This window comes from Coffea arabica, chromosome 11c (genome assembly GCF_036785885.1).
Source record: "Coffea arabica cultivar ET-39 chromosome 11c, Coffea Arabica ET-39 HiFi, whole genome shotgun sequence".
Classification (NCBI taxonomy): domain Eukaryota; kingdom Viridiplantae; phylum Streptophyta; class Magnoliopsida; order Gentianales; family Rubiaceae; genus Coffea; species Coffea arabica.
Window position 1 is genome coordinate 40,352,604 of NC_092330.1, and position 21,699 is coordinate 40,374,302.

Consider the following 21,699-nt stretch of genomic DNA (forward strand, 5'->3'; position numbering starts at 1 on the left):
AGCGTTTACAAAAAGCTTGTAAACAACTAATACAAACATATCTTCCCATAAGCTAAATATTTATCTTCATAAACAATCTCAGCCTATCGAAATTCTGACCCAGTTGAACATACGGTTTCACTGCTAATAAACCATTCAAGCCTGTACTCAGTGACTAATCCACTCGATTGCTAAAAAACTTACATTCAGAAAATGTGGATGAGAAGTCAATGAGTTGGTGAATGGGGTAAAACCAATGGGACATTGTGTCCTACATTTATTTATAATAAAGACCCAGATAACAAGCACAACATGTTAATCATAGAACTACATCACTTCCAGTGCACTATATGGCTTCAGCTTCTATTGCGACTCTGGAAAAGTACAAAACGCACCCTAGAATGGGCGATTTGATGCACCTCGACCACGGCCCCTGGGAACATAGCCATAATTATACCCCCGTCCATAGTAAGAACCTCGAGACCTACCACCACGAAATGGGCCACGACCTCCTCGTCCACCCCGGTACCTTGAAAAATCTCCAAATGTCTGCATCCAGAGAGATATTACCTTACAAGACAAGTAACATTGAACCCAGGGAAACCACTAACAAAATGAATTATACCTCTGCATCTATCTTCATCTGCTCTGAGAACCTAGTCCTTCCATGGTTTGAATCATTGTCAACAGCGTTGGAAGAGAGGGAGTCAAAAAAGTCATCCTTCTTGTAGACAGGCTGGCAACACATAAAAATAAGTTTGGACATTAATTATGAATTTGCCCTCTCACACTCATAAAAATGCTGTGCAGGTCAGATGTCCCAAAGAACACAAGAATCACCTTCACATCAATCTTTGGCAACTCCTCATCAAATTCATCTTGATAATCATCTTCATCACTACCATTCCCGTCGCCATCTTTCTCCTTCAGTTGTGCTTTATTACTTTTGCCAAGATGACCCCATACTTCATCCTTGTTGAACTTTTCATTCATGGCCTCAAAATCAAAATCTTCTGCAAATTTTGTCACTGGGCGCGCAATCTGCAAAACAAATTTGAGCTACAGTTAATTCAAGACACCAAATTTAAATCACATTTTGCAGGAGAAAAAATTTTAAGCCCATTAAATCAAACTATAGTCCCAACGGATACAAGGCTAACAAATTTGAGACCACAAATATCCTCAATGTCTCTTAACACACACACACACACACGAGAGCAAAGGGACTATGAAGCATCATTACGAAAAATTTGCTTTGGCATTAAACTGTAAACAAGTGACTCAGAAAGTGTTATGGCCGTAAAGCCTGAACAGATATCTGAAGATAACTGGCAAAATCAAGAGATCAGTACCCCAGTTCCCCTTCCTCCACGGCCTCTATAATTGTGACGCATCTGAAAAGGTGCTCCATTTGGCTACCAGGAAAAAAGTAGACAAAAGATCAAGTTAATATCCAATGGTACATAAAACCAGAACATAAATTTCAACAAACACAAATAAAGAAACGCACAAAATATTATTAGCAAAGCATGTACTTTGGTTCTTGGTTTTCCACAAGAGGACACAAGGACAGTTAAGCAAAAACAAGATGGAGAAAAAAGGAAGATACTGCAAAATGTTAACAAATCAAGGGACATAGGAAAATTTTACTCCCAACATGATTTCATGCTTAAATATTTAAAAGCGTTGCTTAACCACTGCATGGACAAAGTAACAAAGGTCTCTTGGTTCATAGACCAAAAGGTGATGTTAACCAATGAAGAAAACATCACAAACATTCAGAATATGAGTCTAAATTTCACCATGCATCCAAGTAATATATCAAGAATAAATTCATTCAGTACGACCTGGAATGCATTTCATAAGGTTTCCCTTCAACACAATGTTGGTCTAGGATGTTTTCAGTTTCATCAAGTAGCCACAAATGCTTTTTTATAAATATAGTAACAAATACATGTATGTCCTGTCTTTGTGTTCAAAGTCTAAATGCAAGTAACCTTATGGAAGTGGACCACGAAAATAAGATATATGAAACAGAAAACCATATTCAAAATGAATTAAAAGTACCTTATGGGAACGAGCAGGTGGTGGCAATGGCAAAATAGGTGGCTGAGCTTCTGTTGAAACAGGAGCTGGAGGTTCTGATGGTGTTGTCGTTGATACTTGAACCACTTCCACATCCTTTTGCATTGTTTGTGATGATTGATTTAGCGAAACTGAAGCTGGTCCAGTCAGTAGTAGCTGCCCTGGAGTTATTAGTGAAGGTGTAGGCGTTTCCACTAAAATTGAGGTAGATGTACCAGCTACTGTAGTAACAGGTTGGGATATACTCAGGTGTTGCAAAACTGTACCAGAAACTGCACTAGATTTGCTGGGGCCCGAAGGCACGACAGAACTTAAATCTGGACTTGAAGTTGTCAAATGAGACAATGAGGGCAAGCTAGCACCTGCTGTTGTGGGAATACGAGAAACAGAAGCCTTATTCAAGACCAAGCTCGATTGCTCAGACCCTAGTGTTGGAGGCTGCATAGGAGGGACACTCAAAGGCAAAGTTGAAGCAGGTAGAGATGAAGAGGAACTTAGGGAACTACTACTGGTGGGAGCCACAGAAGGATATTCTGGCAAATTTGAACCAGGCAAGCTTGGAGCTGCGGTCGGCAGAGATGCATTAAAACCAGAATACTGCATCTGCTGCATGGATGGAGGCATTGAAAGACCAGGAGGTGGTCGAAGTAAGGATTGCTGATGCATTTGCGGTAGTCCATTAGGCGCCCCATAATATCCTTGCCAATACATCGGCATGGCAAGGCCACTACCATTTGCATTTGGAGGTGAAGGCCCCCAAGAGCTCAAATTCCCACCGGGTTGATACAAAGGCAGACCACCTTGGAAAGTTGAGCCAGGGTGTCCCAACTGAGCAGAATGTGATCCAAGATCTGGTAAAGAAGCAGTAACAGCTGTAGGCAAGGCTGTTGATGTGGTAGCTGAAAGAGGATAATGAGACTGCAAGGACAGTTAAAATAATCAGAAGTGAATGAGCAAGCTGTTGAACACACAACAATGGACAAAATTCTATTTTACTTGCCTGAATAATTGCAGGATCACTATTTATGGGTGGGGTAGTTTGTACAGGTGGGGATGATTTAACTTGCAAATCCTGCGAAAAGGAAGTGGACAAAAGTTATATATCAGACAACCAGAAAAAGAGGGAAAAAAAATTCAGATTGACTCGACCACATCTCCAGCAACCCTTCCCCCAAACAAGCAGAGGCCCTCATGTCCCTGCTGTTGTTTTTTTCTTTTTTACAAGATTCCTGTCACTCAGGGGCTGAACGGAAGGGACAAAGCATGAAAAAATGACCTACTTTTTCCTATATACGACTGGCCAAAGTGGATTGTCTTTCATGGTGTCTTAATAAGATAATCGAATAAAGAACGATCGCTCGAACTTGATCAACCCATAGGAACATTTGCTCCACTTGTTTTCTACAGGTCATTAACCAGAAATTACAATCCTTCTTTCTCACCCTTACTGAGACCACAAGCTACCATAACCACAAAAGAAACAACTTGGGAAAATTCATTGCCATATCTGGAAAAAAGAAATTCATTTTTCCATGTTTGGAAGCAAAAATTTATTGTTTAGATGAACTCCTTTCACATGATCAGCTTGATTTTAATCAGGACGAGACCAATAAATTCATGTGGCCAGTAGAACAATAAGGAAACAGACTCCACAGTGTAAGAATTTCTTCAAGTCTCATAAGTAATATCTAGAAATAACCTGTAATTTACGAGACACTAGCTTCATCACCACACATTAAACTAAATCAAACCTCAGAATAAGGTCCTGTAGTTCAATTTTTAGAAATGAAAGTAGTTTACTAGCGATTAAAAAGTCAGGAAATCTATGCACCAGAAAAAAAGAAATAACAAACAAGCAGAATTAGCAAAAAGGGCACAATTCTACATGAATATGATACATCACATCAAGCAATAACCGTAATACCTTAATATCACTTCCTCGAAAGAGAATGTATTCATAAATCTTATCGCCAGGAGGGACTTGAGCACCATCTTTTTTCCGTCCTTCTGTTCCAAATGATCTCACTGCATACACCGATGATGTCAGATTAGTTTGCATGCACAGCTTGATCAACTCCAAACAGTCAAATTGGGATAAGGGTGGCATTTGGCTAAGTGATTCAAATACTCAAAGTCATCAAATGGAGAACTGGAAAAGTAAATATATATAGAAGTTTGGGACCACTCCCGGAGTACTTTTCAAAATAGAGACATACATTGCCCACTCAATCTATAGACGCAACCACATACATCACTAGACAAGTTACTACTTCAGATATAGATGTTCTCGCATATAAAATACACCGTGTAGCTGTTAATGGTAGCAATATTAAATTCATCAACTGAAATTCCAAGTGGAATATTTTAAATTTATTTTAGATGCAGGTCATCCAAATTGAAGCAATAGAATCTACAACGTATGAGTAGGGCCTGAATCATTTTATGCATCCCAAAAAGATGAAGCTATTTAGCACATTTCTACAATCAAAGAACCACATAAATTTTATAGTTTGAAAGTCATATCAAAATCATTTATCGACGTTGTTCAATTCAACTGCAGGCTGTCTTTCTGGCCTTTGAGATATCTAAAACCAAATCCTTTCCCTCCAATATTTTGAAAAGAGACAAAATTTATAATTTTCATTCATTTGGTACACGTTCAACATACAAACTAATCAAATTTCAATGCACAGCAGCAACGAAAACAATCATCTTAGACACCAAAACCAACCATTAAAAAATCAAAATCAAATTAAACCAAATGCCAGCCACACCATTATACAAAAAACATATTGCATTTACACTCGTATCACTCTCACTCTCCAAAAAAATCAATTATAAATAAAGTAGTGCCTAAAAGGCTTAAAAATCACTAACTTTTCAATATACAAAACCATAAAAATACAAGCTATTACATGAACAATTACTCCATTTCAATAGCATCTGCCTAATCCACTGACTCTCATCTATGCATTTATAAAAACAAACGAAAAAAAAAAATAAAGCATCATCCTTTAGCGAGCACAGAATTTTAATTTGACATAGACTGCCGCTTTTGTCAGATTAAAACCACAAAAATCAGGAAATCAAAATTAAATCAGAAATCTCTCAAATTAATCAACAATCACCAACAAAAATTATCCAAAACCACAAAAAAACAAAAACGAAGGTACAAAAGTTTCGAGGGGGGAAAAAAAAGAGGAATTTATACCGTTGCGAAGGCCGATGCTGGACTCGTCGGTATTAATGTTATACAAAATGCCTTCGTATCTGATCTCGCTCTTCGAGGTCAAACTTATCAAACTTCCGATGTACGAATCCGCCGTCGCGCTGCTACTAGATCTACTAGCCGATGCCGATGAACTCTCCGCCGCCGCCGCCATACCCACCACTCTTCTACTGTACCTTTTATATATATATATATAATTACTCAATTTCAAGACAGAGGAGCTATTTCTAATCTCTATACATACACATACATATATGATATATATCTATATATACATATACATGTATCATGTATGCATATATAATTTCTCTTTTTTTTAATTCCCCCTGTGCCAGTGAACTCTGTGAGTTGACTCCTTTAAGAAGAGGTGGAGGTGCACGGCCTCGGGTGGGGATAATGTAGGGTTTCGATTTTTTTGGTAAATTTGATATTCTGCCAGTGATTATAACAGTATTGTAATATGTACCTTTTTCAGGGCCTTTGTGAGTTGTGAGTTGTGGAGTTTTATTTACTTCTTGTTTTATGGTCTCCTTTTTCATGTCTCCGCTTACACTAAAAAAAAAATGTCTCAAAAAAAAAATGTATTTGAATTGTGACAGTAGCTAAGTCAAACAAATTCTCTGTGCCACCGCGTGAATTGAAGGAATGAAGGGAAAGGACAGGAAATGATACTAATGGAAAGGAAATGAAAGGAGAGTAGAAAAAAAGTAATTTTCATTATCTTGTTTGAATTAGATACGGAAGGAAAATAAATGAAATAATTTGTTTGGATTGGAGAAGGAAATGAAATAAAAGGAAAAGATTAAGTGTTAATTTGTTAGAAAATATAGGAAAAATGATTTTTTAAAATTTTTAAAATTTTTAAAATTAATTTATCCGTTTACATCCAACTCCCTTTCCCACTCCATAACTTTCCTCTTTCTCTTCAAAAATCAGTCCGAATAATAAAACCCAAATCCCTCCAATTTTTTCCCTTCCATTTTCTTCTAATTCCCTCAATCCAAATGGTGCATGTTCATCTCTATTTTGGATATAGTTTTGCATAAAATACTACTAAAACTACCTTTTTTGATATTATCTTGATCTCTATTTTGGGTACACTTTTTCATACAAATAATACTGAAATCACCTTTCGATCTATGCTTGAAAATTAGGAAAAAACTTATCGTTCTTTTCAATTGTTATTTTTTGAAACTTTTGTGAAAAAATATTCTGTAACAATTTAATATATATAAAGTAAAATGGTAATCGACAAAATGTTTTCACAACAACGTACAATTTTTTTAAGAAAATGACAATGTACTTAAGGTAAAATGAAAATTAAATAAATTTTCACAAAAATATATAAATTTTTTAAGAAAAATGACAATCTAAACAAAACGGATTATCTGTGTTCAAATTCATATGTAATACTAGTACCAATTATCAAGGATAATTATTATGTCATGATAAAAAAGATCAAAATTCATCATATGAGTTGATACTTATACGAGTAGAAGTTGTGGTAATTTATCAAAAAATACTTTCATGGTAGAGTTTTTAATAAAAAGTACTTATTAATCACTTGAGTGATTTTAAATATATTGTTTAGAAATATAGTTCAATAAGTTTTTATTCTATTGAATAATGTATAATTTGAAATTTTTTAAAAATATTCTCTTTATTTGATTCATAATTTAGAAAAATGATTAAAATTGATATTTTATGTTTAAATCATAAAAACTACATTTTAAGTATCAAATTTAAATTTTTGTTAAAAATATTTTTGACATCAAAAGCTCTACTTTGTAATTTTATTTTATCAAATAATATTTACCGAACATTTTAAAAGTACTTTCAACTCTTAAACTTGCTTTTTTATCTGCCACCCAAACGGGCTAAACAACCACCTCCAACCCAAATTGCACTAGTGTTCCCAAGGACTTGCGGTTCAGTTTAAATGCATAGTCTCTTATGCCCCTCACACACCAGAAATAATTGAAATGACTCCTTGCACCAAGAAGGTCAAGGTCGTAATTTCATCTCTGAAGTTTTCTCCCAACTCCCAATTCCCAGCCAAACGATTGAACATTCGACTCTTTCCAGGCTCTCCCTCCCTTCGAACTGACACGCACAACACACACTAACAAGTCTCCGTAACGATTACGCCCACTTTCTCCCCTTTTTTCTTTTAATTTCTTTCATCTAACCCAGAAAAATTACATATTCCGTTCACCTGAACCGGGAATTCCATCAATAAAGCAGACGGGTTTCCTCTTCGCCATTAGGGTTCCGTTTGATTTCCTGGCATAAGAAAATTTGAAATTCCGATAAAGAATAGAATTTTCCGGTAAATGTTTACTCCTCAGAAGAATCAGTGGCCGGCGTTATCAATAACGCCTCGGAACGAGGCCTTGGGGTCCGCGAGGAGCGGTGGTGGTCCAAGGACGACGGCATCAAACCCTAGAAATTTGGGGAAGGGCAAGGCGGTAATGTATATTGACGGTCCGGCGGAGCCGCCTCCGCCACCGCCGCTGGGTCTGCTGAGTGACAATGGGGGCCGGGAGGTGGGTGAGTTGGAGAATATGGATGATTGGAGGAGGTTTAGGGAAGTAGGGTTGTTGGATGAGGCTACAATGGAGAGGCGTGATAAGGAAGCTTTGCTTGAGAAAATTGCCAGGCTTGAACGTGAGGTAAATTACTGGAGTAAATTCTTTTATTTTCTGTTAATTTGGATCTTCTTGGGATATCTGTAAAGTTAGTTCATGAATATTATTCATATTCGTTTAGATTTATTAAAATTTATAACCACTTTATGCTTTTGTGTAAAATGATGTAAAATTCTAATACTTTTAATCTATTTGTTTTGGCGGGATTTTTCTTTGATATATGAGAAATTTAAAGCGAAGGCGTATATTTTTTCCTTATGAGTTGCAATGTAAAAGTTTTTAACTTTCATTAAATTCCAGACAAGTAAAAGAATTAAGTCTTTTCTTTGAAGTGGTATAGCATGTTGAAATGGAGCACTCAAGCTACAATAAAAGCATATCTCTTCACGTTTTTTATCAGGATGTAGAGGGTCATTAGATAAGGATAAACAAGCAGGATATGTCTTTAAAATGACTTTATGGATTAGTATAAGAAAGATATTATTTTTTGGATTAGCCCTTTAGTCTGCGAGACAAGTGTTAGGCTTTAAATATATCCCTGTTTTATATTAGGTATGTGTTGGATTTCTTGTTCTTTTTAGCCTCTAAACGAGGCTTCTCTTGTTTCCCCAAAACCCTATTCTTTGATCATGCATGAAAGTACTTTTCCTTATCTCCAGGTCATTTGACCAAGATATTTGATTGTTCAGCTCATTGATTATCGTGTGAAAGTATACTTCACCGTGTTGACCCCCATATTTGATTGTCCTTTTCTACAGCTGCTTGACTATCAACACTATATGGGACTACTTTTGATTGAGAAAAAGGAATGGACCTCAAAGTTTGAAGAACTTAGAGAATCTATTGCAGAAGGCCAGGAACTACTCAAACGTGAGCAGGCATCTCATTCAATTGCTCTAGCTGAAGTGGATAAACGGGAGGAAAATCTGAGAAAAGCATTAAATGTTGAGAGGCAATGTGTGGCTGATGTAAGGATTTCTTGCTTTTTGGCCGTAATATTTTGGCAACAAACTTTTGTACCACGTTCTTGCCTTTTGGCAATAATTATCGAAATGATTAAACTTCTTGACTTGTTTTTGATTATTTTGACATGTACCACATCATTTAGCCAATTATGTATGGGATATAATTAAACTCTTTGCTTCCTTTTTTATATGGATTTTATATGAACGTTAATTGCTTATTGGAATGGCAATGAAGGTCAACTATGGTGAAAGTCTTCCACTAAATATCAAGAATGAAAAGTCTTTAAACAGTCTAGGGTTGTGCTTCAATGAACTTGCAAGTGAATTTGGTTCCGCCCACTTCTTTGTTCTGTTTTTTCTCTAACATGTACCTTGAAACTTCCTAATGCAGCTTGAGAAGGCTTTACGTGAAACACGTGTAGAGTGTGAACAGGTCAAGCTTACTTCTGAGACTAAGTTGGCCGATGCTAAGGCTTTGGTATCTGGAGCACAGGATAGCTCGTTTGAAGTCCAAGAGAAGTTGAGTGCTGCCGATGCAAAGCTTGCTGAGGCAAGTAGAAAGACTTTGGAGCTGGATCGGAAATTACTGGAGATTGAAGCTCGTGAAAGTGTGCTTAGGAGAGAACGCATGTCTTTAAAGGCAGAGTATGCTCATTTATCTATGATTGTATTCGTATACTTATGAAGTTTTTTGTACCACTATTTTACGAGGTGTGTATCTTTTTGCTTTTGTACTGTTGCCTCAGGCAGGAAGCACATGAAGCTTCATTTTCCAAGCATAGGGAAGATATAAGGGAGTGGGAAAAGAAATTGCAAGAAGGGGAAGAGAAATTGTGCGAGGCTCGGAGAATTATTAATGAAAGAGAAGAAAAGGCGAATGGAATGGACAAGGTTCTAAAGCAGAGTGAAAAGATGCTTGAAGAAAAAATGGAGAAGATTAATTTAGCTAATTTGGTTCTGAAGGAGAAAGAACATGATATAGAAGTTAGGCTGGAAAGCTTAGCTGTGAAGGAGGAGGTGAATTTTTTATGATGTGTTTATTTACAATATTGATAAAGATATGCAATTTTTTAGTTTTGTATTTAACATATATCTGCAGAATAGAAATTCCATACTGTTATGTGGTTTATTCAAACAGAACATGAATATTAACCTCTGGTTATTTGGCTGCAGAAAGCTGAGTATTTAAGGAGGCAACTAGAGGAAAAAGAGAAGGAGTTGAGTACTTTAACAGAGAAACTTAGTGCCAGAGAAAGAGTGAGTAGCAATGGCTAATTGGTTGACTCGTTGGCATATATTTATTTTGAGTTTCTTTTGTTTACTCTTTCTTTGGTCTCTTGGTTTAGGTGTACTGTTAGCTGAAGTGTTATTTTGCTTCCATAGTTTGTCAAATTATGGGCTTTTTTGAAAAATACATCAACGACCTAGAAGCTCTCTGAATGTGGACAGTTAGTAACAATAAATAGGCAAAGTAGGAAAGAATTGTTATATTGAGTGTATTTGCTGCTGGAAATAATTGTTGTGTGGCTGAATTCTTCCTTGTACTATTGTTTAAGATGATATTTTATTTGATAAAGGGCTATGTGGTTAATCACTACTTGAAATATATTTTACTGGCTAAAAGAGATCTTGCTTAAGTAAATCATCATGTGAAGATTTACTATTTATTTAAGATTCTTTCACCATAATTTGGAGAAAATGCTGTAATTTAAGATTTACTATTTATTTATCAATTGTACTGCTTATTTGGAAAACTGCTGTGCCTGCAACTCTGGTGGTTGGCCTTACAGAACTTTTGACCCTCAGTTATGCCTGAGAGTATAGCAGTCAATTTACTAGAAATTTTTAAGCAGTTACTTTTTTTTTTTTTTGGGTTGCCATTTGGTGGATATTCAGCATTCAAAGAATCTAATCCTCCACGAGCTTTATAATTTGTGTAAAACACATCATTTTATTCTTTTTGGTTGGAGTTGAAAATTTTATGTCAAATTTGCACCTTAAGTCATGACAAGTATGATTTCCATATGAACCAAACACAATCCTTTTAAAGTTTTTGCCAGACGTTTCAGGATTTTCTTGAAAGCAAAGTGACGATCCAAGTTTCTTTTTACAGGTGGAAATTCAGAAGCTTCTTGATGAGCAACGCATTGCTCTGGATCTGAAGAACCAACAGTTCGAGTCTGAATTGGAGGGGAAGAGAAGACTACTTGATGAGGAAATGAGGAAAAAGTCTGATGATTTGGATGAGAAGGAAGCTGAAATCACGCACATGGAGGAAAAGCTGAGGAAAAGGGAGCAAGGATTAGAAAATAAATCAGACAGAGTAAAGGAGAAAGAGAAGGATGTTGAAGCAAAGTTGAAACTTTTGAAAGAGAAGGAGAAAAATATGAAGAAGGAGGAGAAAAATTTGGATTTAGTAAAGGAAGAAATAATTTCTGAGAAGGAAAGTTTGCTAGTTCTTAAAGATGAGCTTAAAAAGATGGAGGTTGAAATTAGTCAAAAGCAACTAGATATTCATGTTGAGAGTGAAAGGCTTAAAGTTATTGATGCTGAGAGGAGAGAGTATGCACGATTGCAAACAGAGTTGAAAGAAGAAATAGAGAAGTGCAGACTCAAGAAAGAATTGCTTTTGAAAGAGGGGGAGGATCTGAAACAGGATAGAAAGAAATTTGAGGAAGGTTGGGAGGCTTTGGATGAAAAGAGAGCAGCTGTTACTGCTGAATTGCAACAACTCACGGAAGAGAAACAGATGTTTGAGAAGTTGCAGCACTCTGAAGAGGATCAGTTGCGAAATGAAAGGATCGCCAATGAGGACTACATCAGGAGAGAATTAGAGGTTATCAAACTGGAGAAGGAATCGTTTGCTGCTAACATGAGATATGAGGAATCTGTTTTATCTGACAAATATCAAAATGAACGTGACCAATTGCAGCGTGATTTTGAGGCTCGGAGAATGAATCTTGAGACTGATATGCTGAAAAAGCAGGAGGAAATGGAGAAAAGTCTGCAGGAAAAGCGGAGAGAATTTGAGTTGGAGAGAGAGACCGAACTTAGTAACATCAATTATCAGAAGGAAGGAGTAAAGAACGAATTAGAATATTTGAGCTCTGAAAGATTTAGCTTTGAGAGGGAAAAACAGGATATTGTCTCGAATAGGGAACAGCTAAAGAAGCAACAGCTTGAAATGCAGAAGGACATTGATGAGCTTGTCATGCTGAGCGAGAAGCTAAAGGATGAGAGGGGAAGATTTGTACAGCAGAGGAGCCAATTTCTTGCATTTGTTGAGAGGCTCAAAAATTGCAAAAGCTGTGGTGATTTTGTTAGAGATTATGTACTTTCTGATTTGGCTGAAATTGAGCATAATGAGGCTTCTGCTCCTCCAATGGAAGATGAACTTTTGGAGAAGGTTTCTTCTTATGGAACAAAAGTTGGAAGATCTCCAACTGAGACTGATTTGAAGTCTTCAGGATCTGGTGGCCGTGTATCTTGGCTCCAAAAGTGCACCTCAAGACTTTTTAACTTGTCCCCTAAAACGATAAAGCATTTGGGACCACAAAATTTGGAGCAAACGGTCTTTGATAGGCCGTTGTTTGTAGATGGAAAAACTGAAGGATCTAGTATGGATTTTATTGCAAAAACTGCTGCACCTAGTACTTTTGAAGGAGCAGATCAATCTCTTGAAGTTGCTGCATCAGGTGATAACCTGAGTAATGTGGAGGGTAAGATACAGCAAGTTACCGAAGATTCCCAACATACTGAGCGGAGAAGTGGTCAACAGAGACCTGAGAAAAAAACCAGGGGTCGACCTCGTAGAACACATTCTGTGAAGGCAGTTGTAGAAGATGCTGCGGTTATTTTGGGGAACATGCCTAATGGACCTATAATCCATGAGGAGCAACAGAAGAATGCTATCAATGATGAGAGTAGGGCAGAATTAAGCCTTGCTGATAAAACTGCCAGGAAGAGGACACGAGCTCAAAGTTCTATTATGACTGGGGGTGAGCTCGAGGCAGATGGGAGTGAAGGACATTCTGAAAGCGTCACAGCCGGTGGCCGCAGGAAAAGGAGGCAAACTGTTACTCCTTTACAAAACCCAGGGGAGAAGCGTTACAATCTTAGACGGCATAAGACGTAAGTTTGTGTATTTATTGTGTTTAAGTATTATGATATAATTCTCATTTGCATGTCTTCATGGATATTTCTGGTTCTTCTTTTTTTTGTTCTTCCCTTCTGTTCTTTTGGGTAGTGGGAGAGGAATGACAGGTCGCAGCGGTTCTCTTTCATTGATATGTTCCATGTTGTTGAGTGATGAGTTAGCTTTGTAGCTTTCACAGCTTTCACAGTTTTCAAACTTGTTGAGGCACCAAGTTTGTGTGTGTTTTTTTTGAGGTAAAAGAGATCATTCTATTGTATACCAAAGATACAGAGAGCATTGGAAACTCAGTAATACAAAGCTATACTAACCACAAAACAATAAGAGGAAAAGTATAAACTGCACAACTAAGACAAATTGACTGCGATCGAATCCCCACTCCATGCCGGGTCAACATAGACTTTACTTCTCTCAATCCCCTTCCAACCAGCCACTATGCATCTCATTTGATTGACTACAGAACTGACCACCTGAATAGGCTGGATAACTCAGGCAGTAACCAAAGGAATTTGCAACAGAATGATGTTGACCAGGGTGATTGACAGGTCGAGAAGAAAAGAGTAGTCTCAATATCACCCTTAGTGGACTGCTGTTCCTGTTTTTCAATATCCTCAGAACCTGCTCAGAAGCTACTGGATCTGTTTTTAATCTCACAGATAAATCTGCATAAATGGAGAAGAATGTGTTAATTTGCAATGAACATATAAAATTGCCAAGAGGAAATTATGTTGAGTTCAACTCTTGGCTGCCCTCTCACTTCTCTCTGCTTTTAAGTTTAAATTTGGTTCTGATGCTAAATCCCGTGAACAGTGAAACCAGGGTGTAGTAACTGACTGACCAAGTACATTGCTGTGAGTTCCGTGTCCTAAATTTTTGGCAATAAATTACTGATGTTTAAGCAGTTCTTGGTATGATTTGCTATTTGGTAGAAGTCAGAGTCTCTGTGTGTCTCTGTGTGTGTGTGTGTGTGTGTTGAAGATGTAATAGTTGATTGACTTCAACCTTGCTAGGGCATCTCTCTGTTTGCATGTGTTCTATTGTGAGGATGGATCAAGAAAATGCTGTTTAATACTTAGTCCTTATCTTTATCTAGAAGGAGAGTTGTTTCAAATGTTTTGATCAATCTGAGCTTCAATTCTGTCCTTGCACAAAACATTTTGTGGTAGTCCCTCCTTATCTGCCCCATCTTTCTAAGTGGCCATCAGGCATGCCTTTGTCTTAAGCTTTCATGCTTGAATGATCAGCGTAGGAACTGCTACAGCTTCACAAGCTTCAGTAGACAGCAGGAAGAGGGTTGAAGCAGCAGAAGGCGGTGGTGATGGAACTTTTGAAGCAGTAAATGCTGAAGTTACTTCTGGACCAGTAGTTGAAATCGCCAGTGACAAGCACAATCCAATTCCCTTAGTGCAGGTTACATCTTACAAACGTGACAAAACTAGGGCTACATCTGATCAAGCTTTTCAGGTAAAAGCGTTATTTCTGTGTCTTTACTTTTACTTTCTTGATCTTAAAAGATGACCTTTTCTATACTTCTTGCTGTACTGCAGTTTAGAAGACCTGGGAGTAACTTGGATGGTGATGCTGATGCAGCAGAAATTGAAGTTGTAGATTTTAGTGAGGTTAATGGTACACGAGAGTATAATGGTGAAGATGAGCATGGGAGCACCTTGTATAGTGATGTTGGAGATGACGACGACGATGACGGAGATGACTCCGAGCATCCTGGTGAGACGTCAGTGAGTAGAAAGATCTGGAACTTCTTCACATCCTAATAAATTCCACTTCTGAGGGAGCCTTGGTTGTGTTCGGGTGGAATGGTTCTTTTTTCATTTGTATATCAAAGTAAAAGGAGGTTCATTCTCCAGCAGTGTTGGTCGATTTTGATCATTAGTGCTTTATAGCTTTTAGGTTTAGATCAGGTTGTTAGGTCCGCTGCCACATATTGCTGCAGATGGTAGTTTATCCCCCTTTTCTATTTTTACCAGCTTCTGTGCATTTTCGTGACTCTCATTCATTTGTAGACCGTGAGCAGTTATAAAGAAGTTATTGTCCAATGTAATCTGGGTTCTTGGGCCCGTTTGCAATCGAACTAATATCATAAGACTGTCGTCTTTGTTATGCTGATTTATGAACGTCCTAAGGTGTAAAAGATTCTTGATTTTGTTTTCTTGGCTATTACAAAGAAAATTGAAAGGTTAGAAATCCAAATTAGAATCTAAAATGAGATAGAATGATGGAAGGATACCAATGCTAAAATAGAAAAGAGCCGTGCTAACAGCACTAAGCAATGCCCATTGGTTGATTACAACAATTATTATTTCCATCATAGCCATTTCATTCACCTCTAACTTTGCCTGTTTTGGTCTCATACAATGAGAGGGTCAGACTTCCAGTGGGAATTGGTATAGAGAACCGGAGCAAGGGAGGGTCTAACCTTCTATCTCGGGCTTTCGATAGCCACTCCGATTTGGACGGTTTCTGAATAAAGATTTCAAAGCCAGGAAAGAGTTGAATGGTTGATACCCCTTTGTTTTAGACTTGAGCATATTTTGCCATTCAAATTGGGTCGTCTGCTTCAGATTTCAAATACACCTTGGTTTAAGATTTGGACATATTTTACCCTTTAAACTGGTTTATCTGGTTCTCGTCAAAACTTCCTCTATGCCCATATGAGTACTTAAAACATTGAAGAAACCATGCTCGGCATCCCTGGTTTCAAGTTCTGATTACCATCCTAAGCAGCACCCTAGCATCGTTGAGAAAATGTTAAACAAGGAAGGCAATGACCAGTCAGCTTATTTAGGCCTGGCAAGATAATTTAGTGTGGGCTAGGTGCTCATATTCTTTAATTGCAGCCGTCCCTCTTTCCATGACTAAAAAGGTGGTCCGAAGGTAGGAAATTAAGAAGCAAAAAAATAAAAGAAAGTAGAAAGTAGAAATGGAGACGTGGGGCTCTTGGGGGGGGGGGGGGGGGTGCTGCCTCTGGTGCTGGCGGTGGTCCCTGTCCTATTAACAAATGGTTCCACCCTTCATTGATTACTGTTACAATTATTGTCTACCTCTGGTCCCTCCTTTATCTTTTTCGTACGTATGCATGTCATGGACATAGGTGGAATATTTTGTTGCTTGGGGTTATATGCTTTGGATTGAACATTGGGAGAAAGATGGACTAACCCACTCTTTTTAGTCACCAGCAAGTTGAAATAAAACAGTATGGTTCTATATCAAAAAGAAGTTATTTTTTGAAAATCTACTTATACTGTTGGACAAGCACACTTGTTTATGTATATGTGTGTGTTTTAGATAACTAGGGGTTGCATGAGACCGTGGCGTCGTTACAAAATATTAGTACCTGTTAATGCTATAAAAATTAGATGGAGCCGTGACTACAAACAAAGGTCTTCGGAAATTTGTACATTTGCTCGAGTAGGGCTTTTCAGCACTGACAAGGAGCGCTGTACTCTGAGATTGCGAGCCAATATCATTTGTTTTGATCATGCTAGCTCATCATAAGTAAATGGTTGTCAGTAGTCCAGTTTGCTCTTTGGTTGATTTCAGTAGCAATCTTCAGCTATCATTAGGTCATTAGAATCTTTCTTTTGGGTTAATCTTGAAGTATTTTTTGTGTGTCCATGTTTAGTGATATTAACTAAAGAGTAAAGACTGATGAACTAACAAGTCTCTGAGGTGGGTAAAGTCCAGTTTGTCTAGGGAACCAGTTGCCCTCAATGGAATTTCGCGCTTCTTTCTCCTCCAAGAAGCGTACTCTCATACGTATGATAAAAACTGCTTCACCCACATTCAAAGAACCATGAAAGAAAACATTGATGGGAAAGTACACAACAGATGGAAAAGAATGTTGTGAAAATGCGTTTGACTTTTCATTTCTCCTGCATCTCCGGTAGTATTTTCAATCTCCGAAAACTGTTCAATCATTCAGTAGGAAAATATCGAAATTTCACTTGACATAACATATGTAAGACCCGGATGCAAGCAAGAATGAAAGCCCACTTGCAGATACTACTATTAAAGTTTCCACTTTCCAAAGCCTTTGTGCCACACTTTTGTCTTGTCCCTCGAACTGATCATTCAGATTTCAGAGATCTGTTAAAAAAACCTTCAGCCCCAAGCGAGATAAACAGCCATCTCATTACCAAAAACTACCTTTGTCTTGCACGCATTTACATGCACCTCTCCATCTTGCATGCAACAAATGGTCCCCCAAAACCCTAACCAATAGAAACCAATAAATGATAAACCCCCAACTGCCTAAGTCCACCACAAAAATTTAAAACAAAAAAAAAAAGTCAGAACCTTCTATAGTTATGCATTCAATGATTATGTCAATAAGTAATTTATTTCTAATCACAATCATTCTGATAAAGTAGAATCATAAAGACTTTAGTCTGCAAAGCCTAGCTGTTGTATACTGCCTAGAGTTTATAATATAGAGTTTCAGCTACTTTTCACTTTCTCTTTCACTTTCTCTTCTCAAAGCCTATTGCTTTGCTTCCACTGTTCAGATCTTATTATTGACTTTACTGCAATTGCTTTTTGAGTGTTGAGATTTGTGCTCTCTATACTTCGGAATGCTATTGCTAGGCTTTAACTGCAAGACATCCTAGACTTAAATCTTCTGTTCTCTCGGTTCCTTTATGCTTCCTTTTCAACCTTGGCCGTCCTATAAAAATTGGGGAAGAAAGATCTCACAAGTTTGTCACTTTGGTCCTCTACAATTCTCTTTTTCATGTTTTATTGGATTTCTTGGTGTTTTCCTTCTTGAAGCATTACCTTCTGGATTTTCCCTCGTAACTTTTAAGTCTCTATTTGTGGCTGGAGTAGCTCATGCATTTTGAAGTATCAGAATCATCAGTCAAGAAGAGATATATCTTGCTTTCTACTTTGATTTGGGCTCAAGTTCACATCTTTCTTGATCCTTAATCTTCACTTTTGGCACAAGGAAATGATGAAGGTTTTCGCATCTTCAATGTTTTTTATTCTACTTTGCATACTCCATATGAGTTTTAGCTGCAGTGGACAAGCTGCAGCTAGCATTAGCATTGCAGCTCCAATGGAGAAAGCTGAGCAAGAGGCTCTGTATTCTACCATTCAGAGCTTTGTTGGTAAATGGTGGAATGGTTCTGATCTCTATCCTGATCCCTGTGGGTGGACACCAATCCAGGTAACTTTTTCCCACACAATATCTTTCCAAAAATGAGTGCAAACTTTACATATTTGGATTTTTTTTCCCTTTAATTCCATGTGATTGTCCTTGGAATATGTCTACCCGTACTCTTTTGTTTTAGCCTGATTCCGTTGGAGAAGTGGGAACAACTTTTATGAGCCACCAAAGTAAAGTGCACCTTATCTAGAAAAGAAACAGGGAATATAGAATATACACCACATGAAATTATTAGAAAATTTAACTTGAGGTTTATTTGCCATGCCTACACTTTCAAGTAGCAATTAGATGAAACTTAAAGAAAAAAAGATATAAACTTTAGTAAGAATTAGTTTGTCCTTGCTCATCCCGCAATAAGGATCATCTCGTGATGACAACTTTGTCTAGGATCTTTTACTAAGTTTGACTCCTAAAAAATCTTTAGCGCTGTTGTGACACAGTAACACTTACCTGAGATACATGGTCAAAATCAAGAATCCTTATTCAACTATCGTATTGATTCATCATTTTGGTGAAAATAAGATAATACATGAATTTGGAACTACCTATAAAGTTTCCATGCATTGGCTTGATTCTTACTGTGGTGATGCCAAAAAATTGTCTCTTTTTTTTACTGTTGAAGTATAACAACTTACTGTGTAACTCTTGAAATTTGAAAATTTGCCGTCTAAAGTTACTTTTACTAATTTGATCCATTGTTTTTGGGGTCTCCATGTGTCATGCGTAGTAATTTGCTGTATTTGCAGAAATGTATAGCTGCACATTTATGATATGCCTGTTGCTGTCTATTCTACAGGGTGTGTCCTGTGACCTCTCCAATGGCTTGTGGTATGTAACTTCCCTGGACATTGGACCTGTTCATGACAACTCCCTTAATTGTGCTCCTAATGCTGACTTTGGACCCCATTTATTTGCACTAAAGCACCTTAAATCCCTCTCATTTTTCAATTGCTTTGTTTCGCCCCACCATCTGCTCACGATCCCTACTGATAAATGGGAATCACTGGCTGACAGTTTGGAGTCCTTAGAGTTCCGGTCGAATCCAGGGCTTGTTGGACAGATTCCAGCAACTTTTGGGGGCCTAAAGAATCTCCAATCTTTAGTGCTAATTCAAAACGGATTGAGTTCTAAAATCCCAACAGATATTGGCAATTTATCAAACCTGAAGCGGCTAGTTCTTTCTCAAAATCAGATTACAGGTAAAATCCCGGATGGTTTAGGAAGCCTGAGCGGACTTTTGATCTTGGATTTGAGCAGGAACTTATTGTCTGGTCCATTGCCTCATACTCTTGGAAAGCTGACTTCACTTCTGAAGCTTGATTTGAGCAGCAATCAATTAGCAGGGAGCATCCAGGGAGAACTTCGGAATTTAAAGAATCTAACGTTATTGGATCTTAGTCGCAACAGGTTTTCAGGTGGATTGACCAAGTCATTTCAAGAAATGAGTTCCGTGGAAGAATTAGTCTTATCAAACAATCCTGTTGGCGGAGATATTATGAGCCTTAATTGGCAGAATCTCAAATGTTTACTTGTATTGGATATGTCTAATATGAGTTTGACAGGTGGGATTCCAGATTCCATAGCAGAACTAAAAAGATTGAGATTTTTGGGCCTTAATGATAACAATCTTGCTGGGGATATCCCACCAAGAATCGGAGCATTACCTAACATTAGTGCTATCTACCTGAACGGAAATTATCTGACAGGAGAGCTTAAATTCTCTGAGCTGTTTTATGGGAAAATGGGGAGGCGTTTTGGGGCATGGAACAACACAAATCTCTGCTATCCGATTGAGTTGAAGTCAACCGGCCATGCTCCTTATGGGGTAAAACCATGTCAGCAAGAAGCCACAACATTACATGAGAACATCAGTGACCTTGATGAAAAGTCTAACTTGGGTAAAGGGGATTTGAATCATGATTCCCATCCCATGGTGTCCTTGGCATTTCCAAGCTTTGCTAGCAATGGGCTCTGCCTCTGCTACATTTTTCTGTGCGAGCTATTTATGATTGCTCTAGACTTTTCTCTTGCGAGATTTTCTTGGTAAAGATGGTAGGATTATTATTAGGTCACGAGCATTAGAAAAGGGTTTAACTTTCTAGATCCAACAGTAAATATTCGGTTTCTGTGTACTCATTTTCCCACTCTCATATTGCCTAAAATCTATAACACGAAGAGAATATAATGCTTCATCTAGATTTAGAGGTAACTTGTACATGTCAAATATTAGATCCACGAGTCTTCCCTCATCTGAAGATTCAATGGTCCTAATCTGGTGGTGACTATATTTCCTTGGTGGCTCACCATCTTTTATTTTTGACTTGCAACTTTTATAGAGTCTAAAGAGAGCTAAAGAGTTCTGCTTCAGTTATGTTGCAAATTTTAGTTACTGTACAAACTTGATTAGACGAGAGACTACTGCAGGAATAATACCTTAACTTCGGTGGGCTACTGTGTTTAGATTGATAGCAGCTGCTGTAAATGCCCTGTCAAGAAGAACATGCCTTTAGCTGCGCATGACAGGCAGTACAATTCTTGAACATTTAGATTAAAATTGTACTGTTCTTCCTCCAGTCATTGAAGGCAATTGAAGATTCACGAATAATATTTATTATATTGTTTCTTGCAATCTGCAGCCACGAAGTACGAAGGCTGACAAAGGTAACAACTGGTACCTTCATTCAATTTTAACCGCACGGCAAAAAATCATTCAGCCTACCAACTAGCCGTATTCGTGCTGCCTTGCTGGGCTTTTTTCCACGGTGCTGGTTGAGATGCATTAATATGATTTACAGCGGGAAGGAAATATCACTTTCTTTGTTACAGTAGTAATACAAATCGAAGATAGGTATAGTTACTGTCTTTAAAAGTAAAAAATTTTCAGCACAGAAAATTTAAATCCAAAACTTTTTAATTCTTAGAGTCTTTAACTACTAAACGAAGACATCCTAAAGTTACTTGACAATTCACGCATCAAAATCACATTTGTACCATATCTTTGTACCTTATGAGGGTGAAAGAAACTACATCAATTTTGAACATTACTAAATCTAAGTCCTCAGAAGGAATTTCTATTATGGTGTCAAATTTGATAATATTGAAAATTAATTACCATAGATGAGCACTCACAGTCACTCTCAGGGAGTACCATTTTAACATTTTCGAGTTGGCAGTGCCTGAAAACACTTTTTGGCACTTAGAAATTTGCCCTCTGACACTGGTTATAATTATTTATGGAGACATGCATGAATCACAGATTCCAATCTGTCGCAAGGAAACTGTTGGCACCAAAAAAAAAAAAGAAAAAAACCCCACCGACACATTTAAAAAATATGTAGGAAGAAAAAGAGAATAAATATACAAATAAATACTCAACAATTTTATTAACTCAAAATTCAATAATAACAATATAAAATCATAGCCTTTTACTTGTGATAACTCACAATTCCCAATTTAGA

General features: G+C 37.5%; 3 protein-coding genes across 3 annotated transcripts; 2 read left to right on the top strand and 1 right to left on the bottom strand.

Annotated features, from left to right (window-relative positions):
- Positions 1 to 16: 16 nt before the first annotated feature.
- LOC113715569 (protein decapping 5) lies at positions 17 to 5,762 on the bottom strand. The gene is made up of 8 exons (XM_027239804.2): positions 5,276 to 5,762; positions 3,989 to 4,089; positions 3,065 to 3,136; positions 2,047 to 2,982; positions 1,332 to 1,394; positions 820 to 1,020; positions 605 to 715; positions 17 to 528 (listed from the first exon to the last, which is right to left on the bottom strand). The coding sequence occupies exons 1-8, from the start codon at positions 5,445 to 5,447 to the stop codon at positions 376 to 378; spliced, it is 1,809 nt and encodes a 602-aa protein (XP_027095605.2). The 5' UTR covers positions 5,448 to 5,762; the 3' UTR covers positions 17 to 375.
- Positions 5,763 to 7,294: 1,532 nt separating this feature from the next.
- On the top strand, positions 7,295 to 15,191 carry LOC113715713 (protein CROWDED NUCLEI 1). The gene is made up of 8 exons (XM_027240004.2): positions 7,295 to 7,965; positions 8,700 to 8,909; positions 9,298 to 9,551; positions 9,653 to 9,923; positions 10,080 to 10,163; positions 11,020 to 13,037; positions 14,304 to 14,523; positions 14,607 to 15,191. The coding sequence occupies exons 1-8, from the start codon at positions 7,627 to 7,629 to the stop codon at positions 14,829 to 14,831; spliced, it is 3,621 nt and encodes a 1,206-aa protein (XP_027095805.2). The 5' UTR covers positions 7,295 to 7,626; the 3' UTR covers positions 14,832 to 15,191.
- A 2,286-nt stretch (positions 15,192 to 17,477) lies between these two features.
- Positions 17,478 to 20,561, top strand: LOC140016408 (piriformospora indica-insensitive protein 2-like). The gene is made up of 2 exons (XM_072069922.1): positions 17,478 to 18,241; positions 19,038 to 20,561. Exons 1-2 carry the CDS (start codon positions 18,023 to 18,025, stop codon positions 20,286 to 20,288), a joined length of 1,470 nt encoding a protein of 489 aa, XP_071926023.1. The 5' UTR covers positions 17,478 to 18,022; the 3' UTR covers positions 20,289 to 20,561.
- Positions 20,562 to 21,699: the final 1,138 nt, after the last annotated feature.